Source organism: Culex pipiens, chromosome 1 (assembly GCF_016801865.2).
Source record: "Culex pipiens pallens isolate TS chromosome 1, TS_CPP_V2, whole genome shotgun sequence".
Classification (NCBI taxonomy): domain Eukaryota; kingdom Metazoa; phylum Arthropoda; class Insecta; order Diptera; family Culicidae; genus Culex; species Culex pipiens.
This window is the reverse complement of record NC_068937.1, coordinates 80,696,691-80,721,030: the sequence shown is the minus strand read 5'-3', so window position 1 is coordinate 80,721,030 and position 24,340 is coordinate 80,696,691. Positions and strand designations below refer to the sequence as shown.

At 40.6% G+C, this 24,340-nt stretch overlaps 3 protein-coding genes across 3 annotated transcripts; all 3 read left to right on the top strand.

The window, feature by feature from the left end:
- Positions 1–2,381: 2,381 nt before the first annotated feature.
- On the top strand, positions 2,382–14,571 carry LOC120427386 (uncharacterized). The gene is made up of 5 exons (XM_039592237.2): positions 2,382–6,672; positions 6,731–6,975; positions 7,949–12,954; positions 13,972–14,289; positions 14,346–14,571. The coding sequence occupies exon 3, from the start codon at positions 7,971–7,973 to the stop codon at positions 9,795–9,797; it is 1,827 nt and encodes a 608-aa protein (XP_039448171.1). The 5' UTR covers positions 2,382–6,672; positions 6,731–6,975; positions 7,949–7,970; the 3' UTR covers positions 9,798–12,954; positions 13,972–14,289; positions 14,346–14,571.
- On the top strand, positions 11,065–14,448 carry LOC120427368 (uncharacterized). The gene is made up of 3 exons (XM_039592224.1): positions 11,065–11,565; positions 14,174–14,289; positions 14,346–14,448. Exons 1-3 carry the CDS (start codon positions 11,065–11,067, stop codon positions 14,446–14,448), a joined length of 720 nt encoding a protein of 239 aa, XP_039448158.1.
- An 8,260-nt stretch (positions 14,572–22,831) lies between the features above and the next one.
- On the top strand, positions 22,832–23,355 carry LOC120427375 (uncharacterized). Its single transcript, XM_039592232.2, has 2 exons — positions 22,832–23,130; positions 23,222–23,355. Exons 1-2 carry the CDS (start codon positions 22,832–22,834, stop codon positions 23,250–23,252), a joined length of 330 nt encoding a protein of 109 aa, XP_039448166.1. The 3' UTR covers positions 23,253–23,355.
- Positions 23,356–24,340: the final 985 nt, after the last annotated feature.

Below are 24,340 nucleotides of genomic sequence, written 5' to 3'. Positions count from 1 at the left end.
TGCAAACCTCTTTTTACACCTAAGCTTCCATCCACCCCGGGATTCGAACTGACGACCTTTGGATTATTAGTCCAACTGCCTACCAACGACTCCACCGAGGCAGGACCCAGGGAGACGACTCCTACACCTGGACTGAGCTAACGACCTAACCTTTTTTAGGTTAGTCCGGGGCCAACATTCACTTCCCGTCCGACGGAAGGCGTGATCAGACAAATCTCGTCTCGAAAAATGCCACCGGGACCGTCTGGGATCGAACCCAGGCCGACTGGGTGAGTGGCAATCACGCTTACCCCTACACCACGGTCCCGGCTTCTGTTTTTAAAATATTATAAATTCATGTCAAGAAATAATTCCAGCGTTTTAGTGTCATCAATGCGTTAAGTCGTCCTCCCCCTCTTTGAATGGTGTGCGTTTTTCCTCTTGTTTCCCATCTAAGGGATGCCTGAAACTTGTATGGAAAGAGAGAATAGAAACTTGCCACGAGGCATCCCCGCATAAAATTATATGATGATTTGCACTGTTAAAATCATGCAGTTACAATAGATATTATAATACCTGTACGAGCGCAGCTCTTCACGACACCTGACGACAACAAAATGAGCAACGACAAAACTGAAGAAAAACAAATAAACAAAATTACATGAAGAAAGTGAAGTGTGAAATTAAAGGACATGTAATTGAACCACCCTAATCTTAAGCATACTCACGCACACTAACACAAAACATAAATGTACACACCTCTCATTACAAGTCTTGGCCAAGACACATCAAACCTAACACAACACACTACTACACTCACACCTAGTTCGTAAGAATGTAAATAGTAGTTTGTAAGTGTTGTTTTAGATTGATAAATAAACAGGATTTGAAAACTCATCGCGCAGTGCAGTCGCACATCTTTTTTGCTCCCGCGAACCAAAGTTCCGCGCCATCGCTAATCCGCGGGTTTCTTTTGTGCCTCCGAAAAGCCGCCATCGCTGAGGACTTCGCCGCTAGCCGCTGTCTGCTGGAATTACGGTAAGAACCGATCACGGGACTCCGGGGCGTCCGGAGACAAAGTTGGAAGCGATCCACCAGCTCGTACATGGTCCTTTGAGCATCAGAAGCAGCAGCAGAAAACTACCGTCAGCGGACCGATAGTGGACCAGTGGAAAAAGTGGAAGTTTTTCGTTCGGCGATTTCGGTGGATTTTCGGCACCATTTTGCTCCAGCTGGCGACGCCGTGGCCTGCATCGAAGGGGAGACTGGATTTCGAGGTCAACTCTAGCGTCACGGAAGAGGTTGGTGGTGCGATTTTTCGGTGGATTTCGTGGACGGAAGGCAAGCAGCAAGGCGTTTGCTGCGAACTTCGACGGATTTGCAGTGCGAAGGTGAGCGAAGCGGTTCAAGCTGTTCCTATCGAAGGCTGCGATCAGTTGGAGGTCACCGTGCGAAGGCGTACCAGCGTTCCGGATCCTGCCGCGTGCCTGGTCAACGGATTACGGAAGCGGATTTTGACGGATCGACTCCAGCGTCGTTCGTAAGTTGAGGGAGCAGCTCAAGTAAGTCGCCATTTTCTTACTTACCTCACACAAATACGAACTTTTGCCCGTTTTTGAACGTCTGGGCCAGCAACTTTCGACTGTTTTGACAGCAGTTCGTTAGTTTGCCGAACTTTTGTGGATTTTCCGACCATCCCGATGTTGAATCCACCGTCTCCGAACCCTCTCTTGAAGGCGGAGCTTCCGCCTGATATAAAGCTGCACGTGATCGGGTGCGATCATGGGAACGCCTTTCTCGAGCGCATTCGAAAGTTTTTGGAGGGTTACGATGCGTCCAAACTGGGACAAGCGCAGCTGCGCTTGGAGAAAATGGACGAAACGTACAACGTGTTCGTGTCTCACATTCAAGCCTTGGAACTGGTGAACGACAGCCTTGACCCACTGTTGCAGTTCGATTTGGAGAAGGAAATGGGGGATTTTGAGGACAATTTCTATGAATTGAAGGCGAAGTTGCAGGCCATCTGTGCTGTCCAACCACCTCATCACTCTTCGGCGTCCAGCATTAGTTCTGGCATAGCCTACGGTGCTCTTCGGCTCCCGAGCATCTCCATTCCGGACTTTGACGGGGATATTTTGAAGTGGGTCTCGTTCTACGACATTTATTCCTCGCTTATCGACTCGAACCCGGAACTGTCTGACATTCAGAAGTTCCACTACCTGAAGCACGCGCTCGTGGGAAAGGCTGCCGAACACATCGCGAACCTCAAGATTTCTGCTGACACCTACGACATCGCGATGGAGATTCTGACGGATCGGTACCAGAATCCGAAAGTTCTTGTCAAGTGTCACCTGAACTCTCTTTTCGCGATACCCAAGATAGAAGCATAGTCTGTTGATTATTTGTCAAGTTTAGTGGACAGTTTGGTGTGCTGAAGAAGCTTGGTGGGAAAACCGATGGATGGAGTACGATTCTCATGCACATGATGTCCGCGCGTCTGGATGCAGATACCAAGCGGGAATGGGAGCGTGAAGGAGAGCTGAAGAAGGTGCCGACGTACACTCAGCTGGTCGATTTCCTGAAGAAGCGGATTTCCCAGCTGCAGTCGGCTGAAATCGACTCGATTCCACGGAATTCCAAGCCTTCGTCGAGAGCGGTCCACACTACAACGACGTCAGCGAGGTGTTCGTGCGTAGTTTGCGGTGGAAACCATCAGCTGTTCTACTGCGACAAGTTCCGGAGTTTCACTGTGGCTGAACGAGCTGCACAGAAAAAAAATCGGGTAAATTTACATCATTTATGATGTACCAAAAGTGCACGTCATTAATGATGCGAATTTACATCAGTTTCATTGTAAATTTAAGTGCCTTCCGATGTAATCGTGCGGAACAAAAAGCGCTTTGAAAACATGTAAATTTCCGATGAAATCTACGTAAATTTACCCAAGTTAAAATTTTTTTTGCTCCGTTGAATCTGAAATCCGATGTAATTTTCATTTTCATGTTTTTCATGCTGTGCTCAAATGCTGCTCCAGATGAAATGTTTTTTTGTTTTAATAAAAAAACAATCTTACATTTCAACGAAAAGCCTTTAAATCAAAGCATAAAAATCAAATAATTTGAAAACAACATCAAACTCCACATCCAACAGAGCGACTCAAAACCAGTAGGTATTTTTTGAAAATAACCGTATTTTTCTCTGAATCAATCATGGAAATGCCCAAACAATTGTGAATTCCCTTAAACACTGTCATCAACCGACGCGAAGTCACAAGCCGTCGGTTCTCTCGATATGATAATGCTGTTCGCTGTTTTCTACTTGTTTGTTACCTTCCTGAACGTGTTGAGCTAGCCCAACTCCTTCATTTGATGTACAGCTCCACCAGCATTCAAGAGCAAAGCATCAAATGCTTACTCTGATCGTCACCGCTTATCTGGAACTTGCTGCCAGCCGCTTACAGATCGTGTCCGCGTCATGAACTTGAATCTGCTTCCCATAGGCAATCAAACGTCAAAATTACCCCCCACTAGAGGGCGCTCAAACTTGGGGTGATGTTTTCATTATAACCTACAGCGAGTAAATTGATTTGAAATTTGAAATTGTTTTATTTCATCATAAAATCGACATTAATAGCAAATTATACCATTTTCAGGTAAGAAATAATTAGCTTAATTGATATAAACGAAAATATTTGTGTGATGGTCGATTTAACCTGTTCATTATCTGATTCAAAATAAGGGAATGTTTTAATCAACCAAAACATAATTAATCAATTGAGAATGTAGATTATTCAAGTGGACAATTATTTTTAAAAGTCACTTCTACCATAAAAGCAAAGATCTGCTTGAAAAATGATAATCGGATTGATTTTCAAAATTAGCGGATCGTCAAAAAACAAAACGAAACCAAGATATGCCGATTTTTGATGTAACAAAATCTTCCACCCTGTGCAAGATCCCGATCGGTTTCGAGGTTTCGCCACTACTGGCCACCGGAGTCGACGTCATGGCCTTCCGCAAACGCTTCCACCCGATCAATTGTTTCTCCGGACACTTCCGACTAAGCTAACAGCGACGAACATAAAATTTTCACTAACTAACAACGGACACGGTCGCAGTAGGCGGCACCTTTCCAAATGTTTATAAATAAAACGTGACGTTTGCACTCAATGAAATGGCATACTGATAGACCGGCCGAAGCAAATGTTGGATTTTTTGTCGGAGTTTACTTTACCCAATTTTGGGTGGATCTAATCTTGAAACAAAAAAGTATTTCTAGATTAAATTTTCAAAACAACCTATCCCTCATGGGTTTCCTATGCAGATAGGACCTTTTGAAAATTTAATCTAGATTTTGAATATTTTTCAATGGATTGGTACTTGATCTCGACTTAGCATTTGTTTAATGTTTTGCCTTCCTCACTGAAGAGAGACTATAACTCGAAAATTGAACTTTTTAATATGACCTCCTAGACCAACCTTGATTTATACTTAATTATTTGTGAGCCAATTTGTGTTATCAATGAATTTACGAAAAAAAATATTTCTAAAACTTTTTCGTATGGTCTCAAAATTCACAATTTGTAAAAAATTAAAAGTTTTTATTTGGGTGAAAACACATAAAATAGAATTATGCAAAGTATTTTGAATAGATAACAATTTTACAACTTCGTGGCGCCGTGGTTAGCGGCTTCGGCTGCCAATCCCTAAGTTGCTATGGGGCGCAGGTTCGATTCCCGCCTTATCCTCCTGACCTGATGGATGGGGAAGTAAAACGTCGGTCCATTTTCGTAAAAGAGGTTTTGGGTGACTTACCACACATAACCTTCGGACGCCTAGAAATGAGCAGAAACTTATAACAGAGACCACAAAAGACCGGGGTCGTTAAAGTGGATTGCTTTTTTAGGAGAAACACTTGAAATAAAATTAGAAGATAGATTTTTCACATATCCATATATTTCTTTTGGAATCAATAATTCAATATGACGATAAAAAGCAAACAGAAAATAATAATTTTAAAAATTCCTTCATCAGAGGTGACATTGAGACTGGGGCTGAGATTGGGTCATACAAAAATGCTGAAATTTGCATGACACAATCTCACCTCCAACCCAATGTCACCCCTAATGACAGTATTACCAGAAATTTATAATTATAATCAGATCAAATCAGACCGGATCAGAGGCAAGAAAGAAACAACAAAGTTTACAAATTAATGTTTAGTCAATCTGAGCAGAAGTATATATAATACGTTTTCAAGAACATATAGATTGTTTTCAAAGCAATAATAGGCTAGTACAAATTATATTTAAAGTTTTTTCTCCGGTTAGTTTATAAAAGGTCCTAAGCGCCAGTAGTAAACAAAGGCGCTTTACGATCGGTTCTCCGTTAGTTTAGGGCATCATGTACATTTTGACACTTTCTGGGTTATTGCATATTCTGAAAGTACTCCTAATAAGCTACCTCTTCACCAAAAATGAGCTAAAGTTACTTCAGTAAAGTCTGTTTAATAATGATTTTAAATAAAGTAACATAAACAAAATCTCTGCCATCAGCAGTCTCTGTTTATATAGCCCTGTCAACCTGTCAAATAAAAGACTACATGAACCTCGTGACGAAAAAAAAGCATCATGAAAAAAGCGCCATGTACATTCGGCGAAGAAAAACGAATCATAACAAAGCGTCCTCCTCAATGACAGCAGGGTGATATAGACGTTGGTGATTTCAAAAGAAGTTATGTTTGTTTTTCTCAAATAAAATTACGGAAATAATGTTTTATTGAATTGGGTACTAAAATGAAGCTTAGATTGCTGATATTATTGTTTACAGCAATAAAGCTTATTTTTCTGAGTAAAATGACCCTTTGTACGACCACAAAGAGTTTAAAATGGATTTTTAAATCAATTTTGAAAAAAAATCCTCGCGGTCCTTCTTGACAGAAAAGTTCCTACTTGACAGCTCGTTCCAAGGGGACCATAGTTGATCAATCGAAAAAATGTTGTCTTGTCAAAAAAAAAATTGCATTAAAATGAAAAAAAGTGATCAGAAATGGTTTTTAAGCGTGTTTTTTATCGTTGTACATAAAAATTTACATAGGGCTTTAGTACCCAATTTGGATGATCAAGTATCAATAAAAGTAACGTTTTTCATCGTTTGTTATCATTATAACATCTTATTTTGCTTTTATATTAAAATGGGAATTAAAAATGGATGCTCAACATTCAAATGCGTTTTTCTCAAAAAAGGATGGTATGTACATGATGCTTTTTGAAATGTTGGCATCGAATTATCAAATTCAAACATTTTTTGAATTGTTCATCTGTACGTCCTTTTAATGCTCTTTACTGAAAAACAAATAAAATTTGATTCATTTCAGAGAAAACAAAAATCAAATCAGTGTCGGATATCGTGATGAAAGGTAGACGAATTGCGAACTAGAGATTTATTCAAATAATGCTTAGAATGGTACTACTCAATTTTGTATAAGACTGTTAAGTCTAAAACTAGATTGCTCAGTTTGTCGGAGTTGATTTATTTCTTATTCTTGGTATATTAAATGAGTCGTGTAACTCAACTCCGACATTCCAAAGCTCTGTCAAATTCAAAACAATTTCTTAGAAAGTGACTTGAACTGCGAGTTTTGAATTCCTGTTTTTTTGTTTGTTTTAAATTTGATTGTTTAAAATGTTTTTCCGTAAGTAATCATCACAAAAGTTGCGAGTTTGTCTATGAATACCATAATTCGTACGTAGAATTCTTACCAACAGTCACGAGACGAGATCCTGCTCCGGAAATTAGTGATAAACATCCAAAAGATTCGCCAGCATTCACCAAAGTGGCAATCGATGCCATCAAGATCGCCGACGCTGTTGAACCTACTACCGCTGAAGTTTCCCGTGATGTCCGTAATGGGGTCGAGATGGTTCCTCCAAAACAACTCTTGCTGCGATCTCGGATGACAAACCAACCGAAACTAAAATTGAACGCTCATTATTTTGTAAGTAATAATTAAACAGTTATTCGTGGAAATTAGCTTACCCGCTGCAATTAGGTTTTACGCCGAATCGATTTTCAGGTTAGAAATTTGACAGTTCGGCTGCACTGTTTACATTTTTTGCACGTGTGTCTAGTAAAAATGTGTGTGCGTGTGCGCTCGTGACGTCACGCTGTAAAACCTAATGCAACTAGAAAGTTTTGACAGATTCCTCCAAACATGGCAAAGAACCGGTTCTGCCGGTTCCGGAAATCTATTCTGTGCTTGGCCTGGCTTTTGCAAGCAGTAACATAACCCCATTTCTTCGATTCCACCTTCAAACGTTAGCCCATACAAATTTGCTGCCGGATCTTTTTCGTAAGAGGTCCGGCAATGTTTGAGGGTGGATTCAAAGAAATGTAAACAAATCACTCCGTGCATCAGCCAAAGCTCCAAGCGATGTAAACAAACCTTGCAGATTCATTGATTATGAAGAAAACGACCTCCTGAAGGCTAATGAAATTTTGTTTACAGAAAATCTCTAAAATTTTCTCTAACTTAACAAAAGTTGCTTTGTTTTGATTCATCTTGAATCTTTTCCTTCCAACCAGACTGGTAAGAAAACACAAAACACTTTCAATGCACTGCGCGTCAAACACCGAGTGATTTGTTTCTGTCTTTGAGCTGTCATTCTTACAAAGAAAACAGAATTTGAATTAAAATACATACTTTTTGAGTTTACATTGAAAAAAATTTACATCGTTAATACATTTACATGCTTTTCATATTTTCAAATTTTTGATAATTCAGAAAATAAAGTTTCATTTACATTAGTTTCAAGCATTACGTTAAATCTCAATTTACATGAAGGCTCTTTCAATGCAATCCAACATTTTCAATTCAATTTCAAATTTACATTGAGCATGTTTACGTGCAAAACATTGTTTCAGTGATGTGTAAATTTACATTTTTTTTTTCTGTGTGGCATCGTTGCAAGGAACAAGCTCTGCATCAACTGCATGGTGGACAAGCACAGTCTGGCAAGTTGCAAGCAACGTTCCTGCATATTCTGCGGAAGAAGACACAACACTCTCCTCCATCGAAAAGTTCCTGATCAAGCGAAGAAGCAGTTCAACAGTGCGGCTCGCAGGGAAGTTCCGTCAGCTCAATCCAGCCGTCCAGATCAGCAATCGTCAACTTCCGGTCAAGATAAACAAGTTCTACCAAGCACATCAACCTCTTCTGTCCAAACTCTCGTGACGTCTCGATCTAACCGGTCTCCCACGCGCCAAGTTTTCCTCTCGACTGCACTCGTCAAAGTCGTCGGGCCAAAAGGTAAAACCGCAGTAGCTAGAGTTCTCCTCGACAATGCTTCTCAACCCAACCTCATGACGGAGCGCTTCCGTCGCATCCTGAATTTGCGGAAAACACCAGTCAGCACGGAGCTGTACGGAGTTGAAGCTGAACGCAAATCAGTTGCCTACTCGGTGGTCGCCACCGTGTGTTCCCGATTCAACAAATACCAAACGGTCCTCGAGTTTCTCGTCCTCCAAAAGGTCACAACCAACCTACCGACCACTTCCGTCGAAACCGACAATTGGTACATTCCAAGTCACGTCCAGCTAGCGGATCCGACTTTTGCGACATCGAACCCAATCGACATGGTCATCGGTAGCGAAGTATTCTTCGAACTTCTGCGCAAGGGACGCATACGCATCGACGACGACAAGCCAATGCTCCAGAATTCCGTATTCGGTTGGCTCGTCTCCGGCGCGTTTCGTGGTACCAGCGTATCCAGTCGACTCGTCAGTCACGTTACCACCATGGAAAGTCTCGAGCAGCAAGTCGCACGGTTTTGGGAAATCGAATCTTGCGGAACCAATTCGATTTGGTCGCCGGAGGAAAAACTCTGCGAGGAAATCTACACGACTACTACAAGCAGGGACCAGACTGGTCGTTACGTCGTGGAGCTGCCGAAGCATTCAGAGCTGATGAGTCAACTTGGTGACTCTCGCTCTATTGCTGTCCGACGGTTTTACGCGATTGAACGCCGCCTGCAACGAGAACCGGAACTGCAACGCCAGTACGACGCTTTCATGGCCGAGTATCTGTCTCTTGGCCACATGATGCTCGTCGATCCAGTGGTAGACATTCCCGGTCAGCACTACTACCTGCCACACCACGCTGTGGTCAGGCCAGACAGCACGACAACGAAGCTCCGTGTTGTGTTCGACGGTTCGTGCAAAACGACATCCGGATTCGCCCTCAACGACATTCTGCTGAAGGGACCCACAATCCAGGACACTTTGCTGTCGCAGTTGTTCCGTTTTCGCATGAAGCCGGTCGTCATCAAAGGTGACATCGAAAAGATGTACCACCAGGTGCTGGTAGCAGAAAGCGATCAAGCGTTCCAGAGGATTGTCTACCAAAGCTCTCCCACCGATCCGCTCCAAACCTACCAGCTCAAAACCGTAACTTACGGTACAAAGACGGCACCGTACCTAGCTACGCGATGCCTCGAGCAGCTCTCGATCGACGTGGCTGCCAACTATCCCGCTGCAGCTCCAGTTGTCAAGAGTAGCTTCTACGTCGACGACCTCCTGGCTGGGTTCGACTCGCTCGACGGAGCTATGGCAGCGACCAAGCAGATTATCCCAATGCTGGCGTCCGCTGGTCTTTCGCTACGGAAATGGTCATCTAACCGCCGCCAGATCCTCGAAGAAATCCCAGTGGAGTACCGGGAAACCCAAAAACTTTTGGAGCTCGACAATTCAGCTCCGATTCAAGCACTCGGACTTCTGTGGGAGCCAAACTCGGATGAACTTCGCTTCAAGGTGCCGGAGTAGTCGCACGACAAGCCTCCAACCAAGCGGAGTGTCCTCTCACAGACAGCGAGCCTTTTCGATCCATACGGACTCCTGGGTCCAGTGATTGTTAAAGCGAAGATCTTCATCCAACACATTTGGGAGTTGAAGCTGGGCTGGGACGATCCACTGCCGGACGAGCTCAGCAGTTATTGGTTAACTTTTGTCCTAACACTGCCAGCGCTTCGCGAGCTGCACGTTCATCGTTTCGAACTGACGGACAACGCAGCATTGGTTCAACTTCACGGATTTTGTGACGCTTCTCTACAAGCGTATGGAGGGTGCCTTTACCTGCGCTCAACATCGAGCTACGGCAAAGTTGTAATCCAGCCGGTTGCTGGCAAGTCTCGCGTTGCACCTCTGGAACGGAAGCGGCCTCTACTTCCTCGGTTAGAGCTTTGCGGAGCTTTCCGTCTCGCCGTGCAGAAGGAATTCTTGGACAGCACCGGCCTCGAGTGCAGTTTGGAACTACATTTCGACAGCCGAAAATCCAGCTGACCACATCTCGCGTGGTCTTGACGCTCCAGAGCTTCTGCGCTGTGAAGTTTGGTGGCGATGTCCACGCTGGATGATGCATACTGTCAACGTCTGGCCTGCATCCAGGCTCAGATGGAGAGATCTTCGGATCAACCAAGCCGATCTCGAACCCCGTCAGCCACCGCCTGTGCCAGCTTTAGTTGCCAACCCAACGACCCAGCAGAAAGATTGGTTCCAACACGCTTTCGAGGACTACGATTCGCTGTTCGATGTCGTTCGAGTTCTTGGTTTTTGTAGACGATTTGTTGCGAACGTGAACAACAAACAGCTAGGTAACCCAAAGCAGACAGGATACCTGACGGTTGCTGAGTTCCGCTCGGCTGAAGCAGCGCTCCTCCGCCACGTTCAAGCTTTGTCATTTCCGGAAGAACTTCGTCTGATGTCCAGAGAAGAACAAGTTCCGCGACGTTCGCCCCTGTTCCACCTCGCGCCGTTCCTGGGACCAGACAAGCTGATCCGTGTTGGTGATCGACTAACGAACGCAGAGATTCCGTACGATCAGAAGCACCCGATCCTCCTGCCGAAAGGACACCCGGTAACGAACTTAGTGTTCCTCGATGCTCACACGAAAACTCTCCACGCTGGTCCGTCGCATCTGCTGGCAGCTGTTCGCCGACGGTACTGGCCAATCGACGGTCGAAACAAGGCACGCAGCGTCATCAAGGAGTGCATCACCTGTGTCCGCTACCGTCCCACTATCGCCCAGTAGATGATGGCCGACCTACCATCTGTCCGTGTCAACCAAGAAAGAGTTTTCTGCAACGTGGGGATTGACTACTGCGGTCCGTTCCACATCAAAGGCAGAAGAAATCAGCCGCCGATCAAGTGCTACATCTGCATCTTCGTGTGCATGGCGACCAAAGCTGCACACCTCGAGCTGGTCACAGACCTTACCACGGAAGCCTTCATCGCAGCGTTGAACCGGTTCTGGGCCAAGCGTGGCTATCCACAGAACATCTACTGCGACAACGCCACCAACTTCGTCGGAGCCGATCGCGAGCTTCAGCGACTCCAGCGGCAGTTCGAGATACAGCAGCACAAGTCCGCCGTTGTCGATGTGTCCACTCGACTGGGAATCCAATTCCACTTCATTCCCCCACGATCACCATCGTTTGGAGGACTGTGGGAAGCTTGCGTCAAGTCCGCAAAAGCCGTCCTGCTCAAAGTGACGATGGATTTACCCTACGAAGAGATGCTCACAACAGTAGCGCAGGTAGAAGCCTGCCTAAACTCACGCCCTCTAACTCCACTGTCCAACGATCCAAACGACCTAGTTCCTCTCACTCCTGGCCATTTCATAATTGGCGGTCCCCTCAAAGCTATCCCAGAACCTGACCTCCAAAACATCCCATGCAACCGTCTGTCACGTTGGCAGAGGATGCAACGAGTCGTTCAAGACTTCTGGTCTCGATGGCAAAAGGAGTATCTCCCCACACTCCAAAAACGGTACAAATGGCCCGGTCCTCAACCAAATTTGTCGGTTGGAGATATGGTCCTCCTCCAGGACGACAACCTGCCACCTTACAAATGACCAATTGCTCGCGTCATTAAGACGATACCTGGTGCAGACGGGAAGATCAGAGTTGTGGATGTCCTCACCGACGAGAACACGTATCGTCGCGGAATTCACAGACTTTGCCCTCTGCCCAAATATCCGAAAGCCTCCTCCGACAACACAAGCTCACACACAAGTCGTGCCACCTCCGACACTTTAGCGCCACAATCGAACTGTCCCGCCTCCAGTTCTGCGCCGCAAACGAACTGACTCGTCCCCAGTTCTACGCCACAAGCACGCCGTGACTCCTCCGGCCCTGCTCGCACATAAGCCACTCATGTGTTGTAACGGTTGCTGCTCCACAACCTTCCACCTCCTCAAGCATTCCGCCAAATGCGGCCAACAACGAACCTTGTTCCTGTACCCTCCGTTCGAAGCCGGAGTGACATCAGAACGAGAAGATGACTTCAACGGCTCACTAGGGCTGAGTCGCAACGAGGGAGCGAGGCACATATTGCCCCATCCAATCAGCGACATCGTTGAAACTCGACGTTTCAAGGGGGGCGGCATGTACTTGCGCAGCTCTTCACGACACCTGACGACAACAAAATGAGCAACGACAAAACTGAAGAAAAACAAACAAACAAAATTACATGAAGAAAGTGAAGTGTGAAATTAAATGACATGTAATTGAACCACCCTAATCTTAAGCATACTCACGCACACTAACACAAAACATAAATGTACACACCTCTCATTACAAGTCTTGGCCAAGACACATCAAACACAACACAACACACTACTACACTCACACCTAGCTCGTAAGAATGTAAATAGTAGTTTGTAAGTGTTGTTTTGGATTGATAAATAAACAGGATTTGAAAACTCATTGCGCAGTGCAGTCGCATATCTTTTTTGCTCCCGCGAACCAAAGTTCCGCGCCATCGCGAGTCCGCGGGTTTCTTTTGTGCCTCCGAAAAGCCGCCATCGCTGAGGACTTCGCCGCTAGCCGCTGTCTGCTGGAATTACGGTAGGAACCGATCAAGGGATTCCGGGGCGTCCGGAGACAAAGTTGGAAGCGAGCCACCAGCTCGTACAATATCTATGGTAAGTTTAATGTTGACTTTTTCGAACTTTATTGGAATGACGATAGAGCTACCTTAAAATTCATGGTTACAGCAAATATTATGGTTCTGTTATTGGAAATCTCATAATGCATTTTTTCCAATTATTTTTACAGTAAGTTTCATTGTAATGTTATAGTTACGTAGTGTAACTTTTTTTTAATATTGCGAATCTTGTAAATAAAGTATTGAAAACAGAGTTATATTTTAAATACAAAACATTACAAACGATTTTGACAAGCTCAAATCAAATAATATCAAATTATTAAAATATTAAAGTACTTAAATATAAAAATATTAAACTATTTTCATTTGAAAAGTATTGAAATACTAGAAAAATAATCTATTTTCTTATAAAATATATTGAAAAATTAAAATGTTCAAATATTAAAACATTGAAATATTTAAAAAAAATAAATATTAAAATATCAAAAGAGTCGAAAAAAGAAATATTTCTGTAATAAAATATTCGTAAAATAATACTTTTTTTTTTTTTTTTTTATTTATATTTATTCAGTTTTTCTTTTCCATGTACATTCATTCAGTTAAAATATTATTGAGTGTCCAATCACAATTGATGACTTTTCACCTCAATTTTAAATACTACACGCAAAATCTGGATAACACAGATCTGTGTAAAAAAATTACACAGCTTGACGATCAGTTCTAGCTTTCAAAATCTGTGTAGTTTCCTGACACAGTTCTGTGTAAAATATTACACAGATTTTTGAACAGCGTCTATTCTAAATCTGTGTAAAATAGAGTTGGCGTCACTGTCGTTCATTTCCCGCACTTCTGCTGAGCTGAAAAGGTTGACAATTTTTCGGTCGTTTTTTCATAGATTTTTTTGCGATTATTAACTGAGTTTTTCTATAAATCTTAATTTCAAACATGGTTTTATCATGACTGTAGATTTCTTAGTAGAAAACATAGTTTTACAACAAATTTCACCAGATTAAGTATAAACTAATTCCATAACCTAACTTTTTTGTTCGTTTAGCATATCTTCGCGAGTACTGTAAAAGAGTGAACCAAACTTCCAACTCCTCCGGCAAGAACACCAGTTTTGAGATTTCGAGATTTCCTGGCCATCGTCGCTACAGATTCGGACCAGAAAAACCTCCAGCAAGGAAGCGCCAGCCGAAACAGTAACCTGATTCGTGATCTTCCGCCGATTCGCTGCCCCGGTCCCCGCGACCAAGGAAAGATTCGCTGCTCCGGTTTCCGCGACCAAGAAAGAATTCGCTGCTCCGGTTCCCGCGGCCAAGGAAGGATTCGCTGCCTCGGTTCCCGCGACCAAGGAAGGCCAGCGTTTGCGGTAGGTTTCTTTTTGATAAACTTTATTAGATTAAATCTAATTCTTGTTTTTTTTAGATCGCTCGTGCACTACCCAACATCTTCGAACGTCTCGGCCAGATTCGGACCAGAAAGTCCTCCGGCAAGGAAGCGCCAGCCGAAACAACAACCTGATTCGTGATCTTCCGGCGATTCACTGCCCCGGTTTTCGCGACCAAGAAAGGATTCGCTGCTCCGGTTCCCACGGCCAAGGAAGGATTCGCTGCCTCAAGATTGAATAAATAAGTTTCATTGTTTTTGTTTATTTTCGTTTTTTCATCCGTTTTATGAAAGAAAACAGGTTTGCAGGGGAAAAATCGAGGTGGAATTTTAACCCAGATCTGTGTAAAAATTCACCCAGATCTGTGTTAAATTTTACACAGATCGCTGGCTTAAAATATATATTTTTAACCATTTCTGTGTTATATTTTACCCAGATCTGTGAAAAATTTTACTCAGATCTGTGTAAAATTTTACACAGATTGCTTTTATAAAATTACACAGATTTGACAGACAACGGCTGAACACAGATCTGTGTACAAGGCTTTTACACAGATTCTGTGTATTCCAGGTTTTGGGCAATCTGTGTCAAATTTTACACAGATCTGTGTTATCTGAATTTTGCGTGTAGCAACTTTCATTTATTCATGAAATACACAGCAAATAAAGTAGTAATCCAGCTGCGTGTAAAAGGCCTGGGTGTAAAATAAATTTTGCATTATTCTATGAGATTCTGTGTAATATTACACCCTGAAATATGTAGCCCATTAGTATGGGAAACCTACTTGACCGAAATGTGGAGCTCACATATACGTTTATCCTTTACATTTTTCATCGGTCTGATGGCCGAGCGGACTAAGGCGCCAGTCCTTACTGTAGGTGCTGGGTTTGAATCCCGTCGGTTGCAACTTGTTTTTGTTTTTACAAAAATTGTACATGCAGCGTGTAAAATTAAGTGTTTATTTTGACGAAGGTGATGTGCATGCTTTTGCATGCGATTTTACCATCGGATTTTTTGCTGTGTATTGTAGCTTTCGCTATTCAGTGATTTCAAATGTAGGAGGTCCTACATGTACAAAAGGGAAAAGGGATACCTTAAAACTAACTTATAAACTATATAAAGAGCGGATCAATGCAGCTGAAGACTGCAATGATTTTTGTCGAAATGCATCAATTATCTTATTGGACATAACATCCAAAGTGTCAACTTCGGCTAATTGATGAAGTTCACTGGTGCTGAACCAGGGAGGAAGTTTCAGAATCATTTTCAGAATTTTGTTCTGAATCCTCTGAAGTTTTTTCTTCCTGGTTAAGCAACAGCTTGTCCAGATCGGCACAGCATAAAGCATGGCAGGTCTGAAAATTTGTTTATAAATTAACAGTTTATTCTTGAGACAAAGTCTAGAATTCCTGTTTATAAGTGGATACAAACATTTAATATATTTGTTACATTTAACCTGGATACTTTCAATGTGATCCTTGTAAGTAAGGTTTTTGTCAAAAGCAAGTCCAAGATATTTCACTTGATCCTCCCACTTTAAATTTACCTCATTCATCTTTATAATGTGATGACTTTTTGGTTTCAGAAAATCAGCCCTTGGTTTGTGAGGGAAAATAATAAGTCGAGTTTTTGTAGCATTTGGAGTAATTTTCCATTCTTTCAAATAAGAATTGAAAATATCCAAGCTTTTTTGTAATCTTCTTGTGATGACACGAAGGCTTCTACCTTTGGCGGAGATGCTTGTATCATCAGCAAAAAGTGATTTCTGACATCCTGGGGGCAAATCAGGCAAGTCAGAAGTAAAAATATTGTATAAAATTGGACCCAAAATGCTTCCTTGAGGGACGCCGGCACGTACAGGTAGTTGATCAGATTTGCTGTTCTGATAACATACCTGCAGAGTACGATCCGTCAAATAATTTTGAATAATTTTCACGATATAAATCAGAAAATTAAACCTTTTCAATTTCGCAATCAAACCTTTATGCCAAACACTGTCAAATGCTTTTTCTATGTCTAGAAGAGCAGCGCCAGTAGAATAGCCGTAAAATAATACTAAATATATCAACATCAACATAAACAATATTAGATTTTTTCGAAATTTTTACATTTTAGAATTAAATATTGTTTGATTGCTTCTACACATTGTGAAGTTTTGATACTCTTAAACTTTATATTTTTTGATTTTATTACACTCAAACTCCGACGGTTTGATACCAACTGTTGTCAAACCAACGGGGTCACTTTTTAGTTTGACACCCCTAGAACATGGAGTTCACATACACTACCAAACGTTCGTTTTGATAGTGTGCGTGAGCGTCGTGTAAAAAGTGACAGTTTATCACTTTTTAGTTTGTTTTTTTTTTTTCAAACGAAAAAGTGACCAACCACCGGGGGTTGAGTGTATTGAAACATTCAAAAATTTAAACGTTTAAACATTTAAACATTTAAACATTTAAACATTTAAACATTTAAACATTTAAACATTTAAACATTTAAACATTTAAACATTTAAACATTTAAACATTTAAACATTTAAACATTTAAACATTTAAACATTTAAACATTTAAACATTTAAACATTTAAACATTTAAACATTTAAACATTTAAACATTTAAACATTTAAACATTTAAACATTTAAACATTTAAACATTTAAACATTTAAACATTTAAACATTTAAACATTTAAACATTTAAACATTTAAACATTTAAACATTTAAACATTTAAACATTTAAACATTTAAACATTTAAACATTTAAACATTTAAACATTTAAACATTTAAACATTTAAACATTTAAACATTTAAACATTTAAACATTTAAACATTTAAACATTTAAACATTTAAACATTTAAACATTTAAACATTTAAACATTTAAACATTTAAACATTTAAACATTTAAACATTTAAACATTTAAACATTTAAACATTTAAACATTTAAACATTTAAACATTTAAACATTTAAACATTTAAACATTTAAACATTTAAACATTTAAACATTTAAACATTTAAACATTTAAACATTTAAACATTTAAACATTTAAACATTTAAACATTTAAACATTTAAACATTTAAACATTTAAACATTTAAACATTTAAACATTTAAACATTTAAACATTTAAACATTTAAACATTTAAACATTTAAACATTTAAACATTTAAACATTTAAACATTTAAACATTTAAACATTTAAACATTTAAACATTTAAACATTTAAACATTTAAACATTTAAACATTTAAACATTTAAACATTTAAACATTTAAACATTTAAACATTTAAACATTTAAACATTTAAACATTTAAACATTTAAACATTTAAACATTTAAACATTTAAACATTTAAACATTTAAACATTTAAACATTTAAACATTTAAACATTTAAACATTTAAACATTTAAACATTTAAACATTTAAACATTTAAACATTTAAACATTTAAACATTTAAACATTTAAACATTTAAACATTTAAACATTTAAACATTTAAACATTTAAACATTTAAACATTTAAACATTTAAACATTTAAACATTTAAACATTTAAACATTTAAACATTTAAACATTTAAACATTTAAACATTTAAACATTTAAACATTTAAACATTTAAACATTTAAACATTTAAACATTTAAACATTTAAACATTTAAACATTTAAACATTTAAACATTTAAACATTTAAACATTTATACATTTAAACATTTAAACATTTAAACATTTAAACATTTAAACATTTAAACATTTAAACATTTAAACATTTAAACATTTAAACATTTAAACCTTTAAACATTTAAACATTTAAACATTTAAACATTTAAACATTTAAACATTTAAACATTTAAACATTTAAACATTTAAACATTTAAACATTTAAACATTTAAACATTTAAACATTTAAACATTTAAACATTTAAACATTTAAACATTTAAACATTTAAACATTTAAACATTTAAACATTTAAACATTTAAACATTTAAACATTTAAACATTTAAACATTTAAACATTTAAACATTTAAACATTTAAACATTTAAACATTTAAACATTTAAACATTTAAACATTTAAACATTTAAACATTTAAACATTTAAACATTTAAACATTTAAACATTTAAACATTTAAACATTTAAACATTTAAACATTTAAACATTTAAACATTTAAACATTTAAACATTTAAACATTTAAACATTTAAACATATTTCCTTCATTTTGCCTGGGCTTTTCATGCGATTGAAATTCTGACAATAAATTAGAATTTCATTCGCATTCTGTTGTTCCGTTGAAGAAATTTTTGGAGACATACTTCAATTATTAATAGTACTTACTGCCTCTTGCGAAGGTGTCATTTCTTCTTCCGTGTTAGAAGGCGTCAATGCTTGTAAAAATTCGACGATGTAGTCGGCAGGTAAAATTTGTTGGCGGCTTCGCGCGAATGCTGCAGGTATTGAAGTCTTCTACTTGTTACATATTTCCTGTAGGTTTCCAGGTCGGTGAGGGTTTGCTTAGGTGAAATTCCAATTGTTGAGTTGTATTCCATGAAGATGTTCATAAGATGTTCAGGTTCAGTAGGCAGGCCATTGGATGCAAAAAAGACATGCATGCTGGTTAGACTTTCGTTTCGCGGAGTCTGGCCAGCAGGAAACGGCCATCGCCGACTGCCGACTGTTCAGTTAGGCGTACTATGGGCGGCTTCATTGGGTCCAGACAGAACATACTGTCTGTTACTTCAGGAGTTTGTGATGACGTTTTTGCTGGCTGCGGCGTGGTGGCGTTTAGAGGTGGGACGATTGGCGTTTTTTCCTTCCGGTAGGGGTTGATGGTCTCCCCTTTTCGGAAGTTGATGAAGTTTGAATTCGATGTAGTTGGAGGTTGGCCAGAAAATTCGACCCTTGTCTGGTCTAGAAGTTCCTTGTCGGACAATTTGGTTGACGAATGAGTGAAAAAGTTGCTGCTACTTGCGTTGTCCTGGTCGAATTGATTGTCCTTTAAGTTAAAATGTGGCGTACTTGGGTTTCGGCCTGCGTCAGAGTTTCAGTTGGTCTGGTGCTGTTGCCGACGAAGATGCTGATGTGATTGTTGTTGCTGCAGGTGTTGCTGTTGCCGGCGTTGCTGATGATGTTGTTGTGATTGTTGTTGTTGCTGGTGCTGAATTTGTTGTTTTTATCATCACTAAATAAAACATTCAACGTTATATCAGGTGACAAAGTATCGGTATTAGGTACCTTGCCTGTAAAAGTCCAATTAAAGGACAAAATTGTTGAATTAACCCTAGTAGTGATCGATTCCCAAAAAGAATTTGTGCCTTTAATTGGCCGAGACTGGCTGAACATTATTTGGCCAAACTGGAGAAAAAGCTTCGCTCTCAACTCAGTTAAATCTGAATCCAGAGAGGAATGGACCAAACATGTGGTGAACAATTTAAAAAGAGAGTTTTATAAAGCTTTTGATGAGGATCTCACGCAGCCAATCAAAGATGTTGTAGTTGATATTAAAATTGAAGATAACGCTAAACCATTTATCCACAAACCCTATACAGTGGCATTCAAACACAAAGATAAAGTAGCTAAATACTTAGATGATCTTGAAACAAAAGGAATTATCACAAAAGTAGAATATGCCGAGTGGGCTTCTCCCATAGTAGTGGTGGTGAAACCAAACAAAACTGACATCAGAATTTGTATGGACGGTTCTAAAACTATTAACCCTCATATAACAACACATCATTATCCCTTGCCGCTCATAGAAGAACTGATTACTAATAAAAGTGGAGCAAGAGTTTTTGCATTGATTGATTTGCGCCTCGTAAACAACTTGTGATTTCAGAACAAACAAAAAAATTATTAGTAATTAACACCCACAAAGGTCTTTATGCATTCAATCGACTACCTTTCGGGGTTAAACCTGCAGCTACTCTTTTCCAATGTGCAATGGATAATATTCTCAATGGAATTCCAAATGTTCAGGCTTACATAGATGACATCCTTGTATGGGCAAATTCAGATAATGAGTTACTTGGTAGGCTTAAAGTTGTGTTGAAAAAATTAGCTGAACATAATGTAAAAATCAACACCGATAAATGCAAATGGTTTGTGCCCCAGGTGAAATATTTGGGCCACATTCTCTCGGAGGCAGGAGTTTCGCCAAATCCGGAGAAAGTGGAAGCGATAACGGCCGTGCCAGTGCCAGAAACCAAAACACAACTAAAGGCATTTTTCGGCATGATAACATTTTACAATAAATTTGTGTCAAAACTTAACTTATTACTAACACCACTATATAACTTGCTTACAAAAGATGCGATATGGAATTGGACAACACAGTGCCAAACCGCATTTGAAAACAGCAAGAGAGCTATCGTAGTGAACAAATACTTACACACTTCGATCCTACCAAGCTTATTACTGTAACGTGTGATGCAAGTGATGAGGGCATCTCTGGGGTTTTAAGCCACAACATAATGGGGAGAAAAGCCAGTTTTCTTTATTTCGAGAAGATTATCCAAAGCAGAAAGAAAGTATCCCATTTTGCACAGGGAGGCTCTCGCTATTGTATTTTCCATGGAAAAATTTTACAAGCGCGCGGTTGCGAATTTTCGGTGGAACTGTCAAATGAGTTTTTTTTCGACTGGAGAACTCGTTTTGTGGTGTTTTTTCCCGTTTTTGTTTTTCTGGTAAGTTTTTCAAAATTCAATCCAAATTTTAAAGTTTTTATAAAAATTAACAACATGCATTCTGTTGTTTTACACTTCTTCCGCAGGGCTTAGCGTGGTAACGTTCGGCGGGGTGGCCTACTCAAAGATAAAACGCAGGACACTTCCGGAACTCATTTTGTCCCAGAACCGGATTAAGCCTTTCCACTTGACCACCTGGGAGATGGCCAAGGAGCAGCCGGTTGTAGCGGAACCGTTGCTGCAGGAGTGCAGGTACAACATTATTTTTTGGAATCCTCCAACCCGGACTAACCTTTTTCTTTTTCTGATTAAATGATTGGGTCGTCAACTCCACTGCCGTTTTACGGCGATATGATGTATACGCCATTTTGGACATTTTCAATTTTATTTTACAGTCTGATAAAGAATCTTAAAAGCTACCTCCTAACGAAAGAATTTTTCAAAAAACTGCTCTGGGGCCATCAAACAATGATGTATACGCCAATTTTACTCATCAATGATGTATGTATACATTGAGAATTGATAAAAGTCAAATTCAATACTATTTTAATGTTGATTTGAGGTTTTGGGACCAAATTAAGACTGGGTAATATTTTATTACATTATTTCGACTTAATTTTTAAGGGGACGTCCATTAGGCGTCATCCATAAAGTACGTCACGTTCTGAGAGAAGAGGGGGGTTTTGAGCAAGCGTGACGTTGCGTGTTAAAAGCATAGGGAAATCGTGACAAAGGGGGGTGGAGTAAATTTTGGCTGATTTTAATGTGACGTACTTAATGGATGTCACCTTATCCACATCCACGAAGACAATTTTGAAAATTTCAGCCCCACCCACCTCCCTTGCGGACAATTGTTTTTATGGAGCGTACACTCAAAATCAGAAGTACCCTTCAAAAAGGGTTTTATCTACCCTTTATCTGTCATCCCATAGAAAAAAAACCCTTTTTGAGGGTTACTTCCACCCTTTTTTCAAGTTTACCGGTAGTAACCCTTTTCAAAAGGGTGACGACGGGTGAACTTGAAAAAAAGGGTGGAAGTTACCCTCAAAAAGGGTTTTTTTTTCTTTGGGATGACAGATAAAGGGTAGATAAAACCCTTTTTGAAGGGTACTTCTGATTTTGAGTGTAGACAATCGCTAAGGGAGCGTTCTTTTATTACGTAACGCAAAAAAATGATTTTTAGACCCCCTTCCCTCTGGTAACAAAATTTCCATACAAATTAAAAAAAAAATGAATGGAGCGTAACACGGTCTCTGACCCCCCCCCCCCTTCCCCGCAACTGCGTTACGTAATAAAAGGACGCTCCCTTAATACCCTTAACAGTTTCTACAGAGCAGACCTTAAATTAGTCATTTTAAATTGAAAAAATGAACGAAAACAGAAAATCGTGTCTACAGCAAAATCACCTCAATGGCGTATACATCATATCGCCGTAAAACGGCAGTCCAGAGAGCGTAGAAACGGCAGTAGGCTCCTGAGTAGGGCGACATGTCCCTCTGTGTCCAATTCGGAGAACATCCGCGGAATCACTTGGGGCGGCCAGTTCAACAGACGGATAATGGGAAGCTGAAGTGGTTCTGGCGAGGTTCACCGAACGCAGTGGCGTCGTGCTTCGAAGTATTCTTCCAATTCGCCCAAGAGGACACCGGCCGCCAAGAAGACCTACCGTAACAGTTTAGCTTCCGATGACAGTTCCGTGGCACCGTCAAGAATGACGGGAAGGCACCAAAAAAATCGTTGGCCGCAGACAAGCCGAGAGCCAAACTTTAAGACCTGGACCATTAGGAACTCGCCATTTTCGTTTCGGAGTCCCCAAACCGGTGGTAAAGGATCTGGCCGGAGAAATGAGCTTAGTCGAAATGGAACCGCTGGTGGTGAAGAGGAGCACCGAGGCTGAACGACTCGGTGTCCTGAAGCAGGCAGAAGTTGCCGAAAGCGTTAGCCATCGACAAACTGACCAAGGTCAAGAGGGCGGAGAAAGTCGTCGAATCATCGCTCGTTGGCAAACAATGCAGGACGACAAAATGGTCGGAGTCGGCGACTTGAGTTGGTCAAATCGAGACAATTTCAATAGCACGGCGGCTTTGGAGGCTATGCTGGTGTCTTCTGTTTTGAAACGGAACATGACAACACAGGTTCTTATGTAAGTTTGTATTACGTGTATTTTGGGAGAACAAGTTAAAATTAATTTAAACAATTAGTCATAATTGCATTATTTTCCTCTCTCCCTCCAGAATATCAGCGACTCCGAGCTTAATTGAATAAGCCATACTCGGACATAAATCAGCAGAATCGGCAACAGCCGGGACTTCTCCGATGACGTAATGGCGGAGAAAACGATGAGGGTGAAGGTTATGATAGGGAGTCGGCGAGGCGTGACGGCGGTATCCAAACAGCAAAATTATCTCAAATCCATTCTGGTAAATTTTAAATTCAAGGATCTTTCATAATATGATCACACTTGTTGATTTTTCGTAACATTTTTGTAAACGGTTTTCTGAAAAAAAATTCGCAGCGATTTCCTACTTGCAAACCTCCGGTTGGTCAATCCCGATCCCATTGCCGATTGAATGAGTGTTCCGGCCTCTCCTGGTAACGACCAACACAAATTCAACCCTGGTTCAACCAAATTATTGTAGTTATTCTTTTTCAGCTTGTGCCCGCTTGCTACGTTGACGATACTGCGAAATGTTCCGGTGTGATGCAAACTCGTTTGGGCCGGTCAGTTCAACGTCAAAAATGACCGACACCTTCGACGCGTAGGAAACGTCACAATACTGGAGTGTGGCCAGTGACGGCGCTGGCGCTAGAGCTCAGTTTTGGGGACAACTATGGTGAGCAAGAACTACATCTAGTTCAAAGTTCAAAGATTGAAAAGCTGACCAACCGCTCCGTTAACGTCCAAGCCGGAGGAGAAAAATCTCACCCACCACTGGGATCAACACCGCAACCCGGCTTCCAGAAGCTGCACGATCGTTCCATGTGGCCGACTCCGGTGGCATCCCATGAAGACAGCAAAACTGCTAGCTGGTACCCGGAAACGAATCCGTCGAGAAGCGGGCCCGGGAGCCGCTACCGCCGGTGAACATCAGGCCAATATTTAGCAGCAGCAGGGTGACGGCACGAGCGATACTATGCGCGGTTCATTCACACCCAGCAAAGGGCAAGGTTCAACCAGCGGGCCAGCAGCTTCGTCGGGAAATTGATCGTAGTGACCGGGACGATGGTGACAGCGATATGGTCCCCGGGAGATCATGAAGCGTCACATCGACTCCGAGGAGGACGATCGCTTCAGCAGCCGTGCCCGGAGTCATCCAGCAAGATGGGCGGCGACAACGTACAACGCCGCAGTT

Excerpts from the sequence above, each read along its gene's own strand:
- LOC120427375 (XM_039592232.2), top strand. The coding sequence starts at position 22,832 with ATGAGCTTAGTCGAAATGGAACCGCTGGTGGTGAAGAGGAGCACCGAG. Across the intron at positions 23,131-23,221 it reads ATGACAACACAGGTTCTTAT|AATATCAGCGACTCCGAGCT; the intron begins GTAAGTTTGTAT and ends CTCTCCCTCCAG.
- LOC120427368 (XM_039592224.1), top strand. The coding sequence starts at position 11,065 with ATGGCCGACCTACCATCTGTCCGTGTCAACCAAGAAAGAGTTTTCTGC. Across the intron at positions 11,566-14,173 it reads TGCTCACAACAGTAGCGCAG|GAAAGATTCGCTGCTCCGGT; the intron begins GTAGAAGCCTGC and ends CCCGCGACCAAG. Across the intron at positions 14,290-14,345 it reads AAGGAAGGCCAGCGTTTGCG|ATCGCTCGTGCACTACCCAA; the intron begins GTAGGTTTCTTT and ends TGTTTTTTTTAG.
- LOC120427386 (XM_039592237.2), top strand. The coding sequence starts at position 7,971 with ATGGTGGACAAGCACAGTCTGGCAAGTTGCAAGCAACGTTCCTGCATA.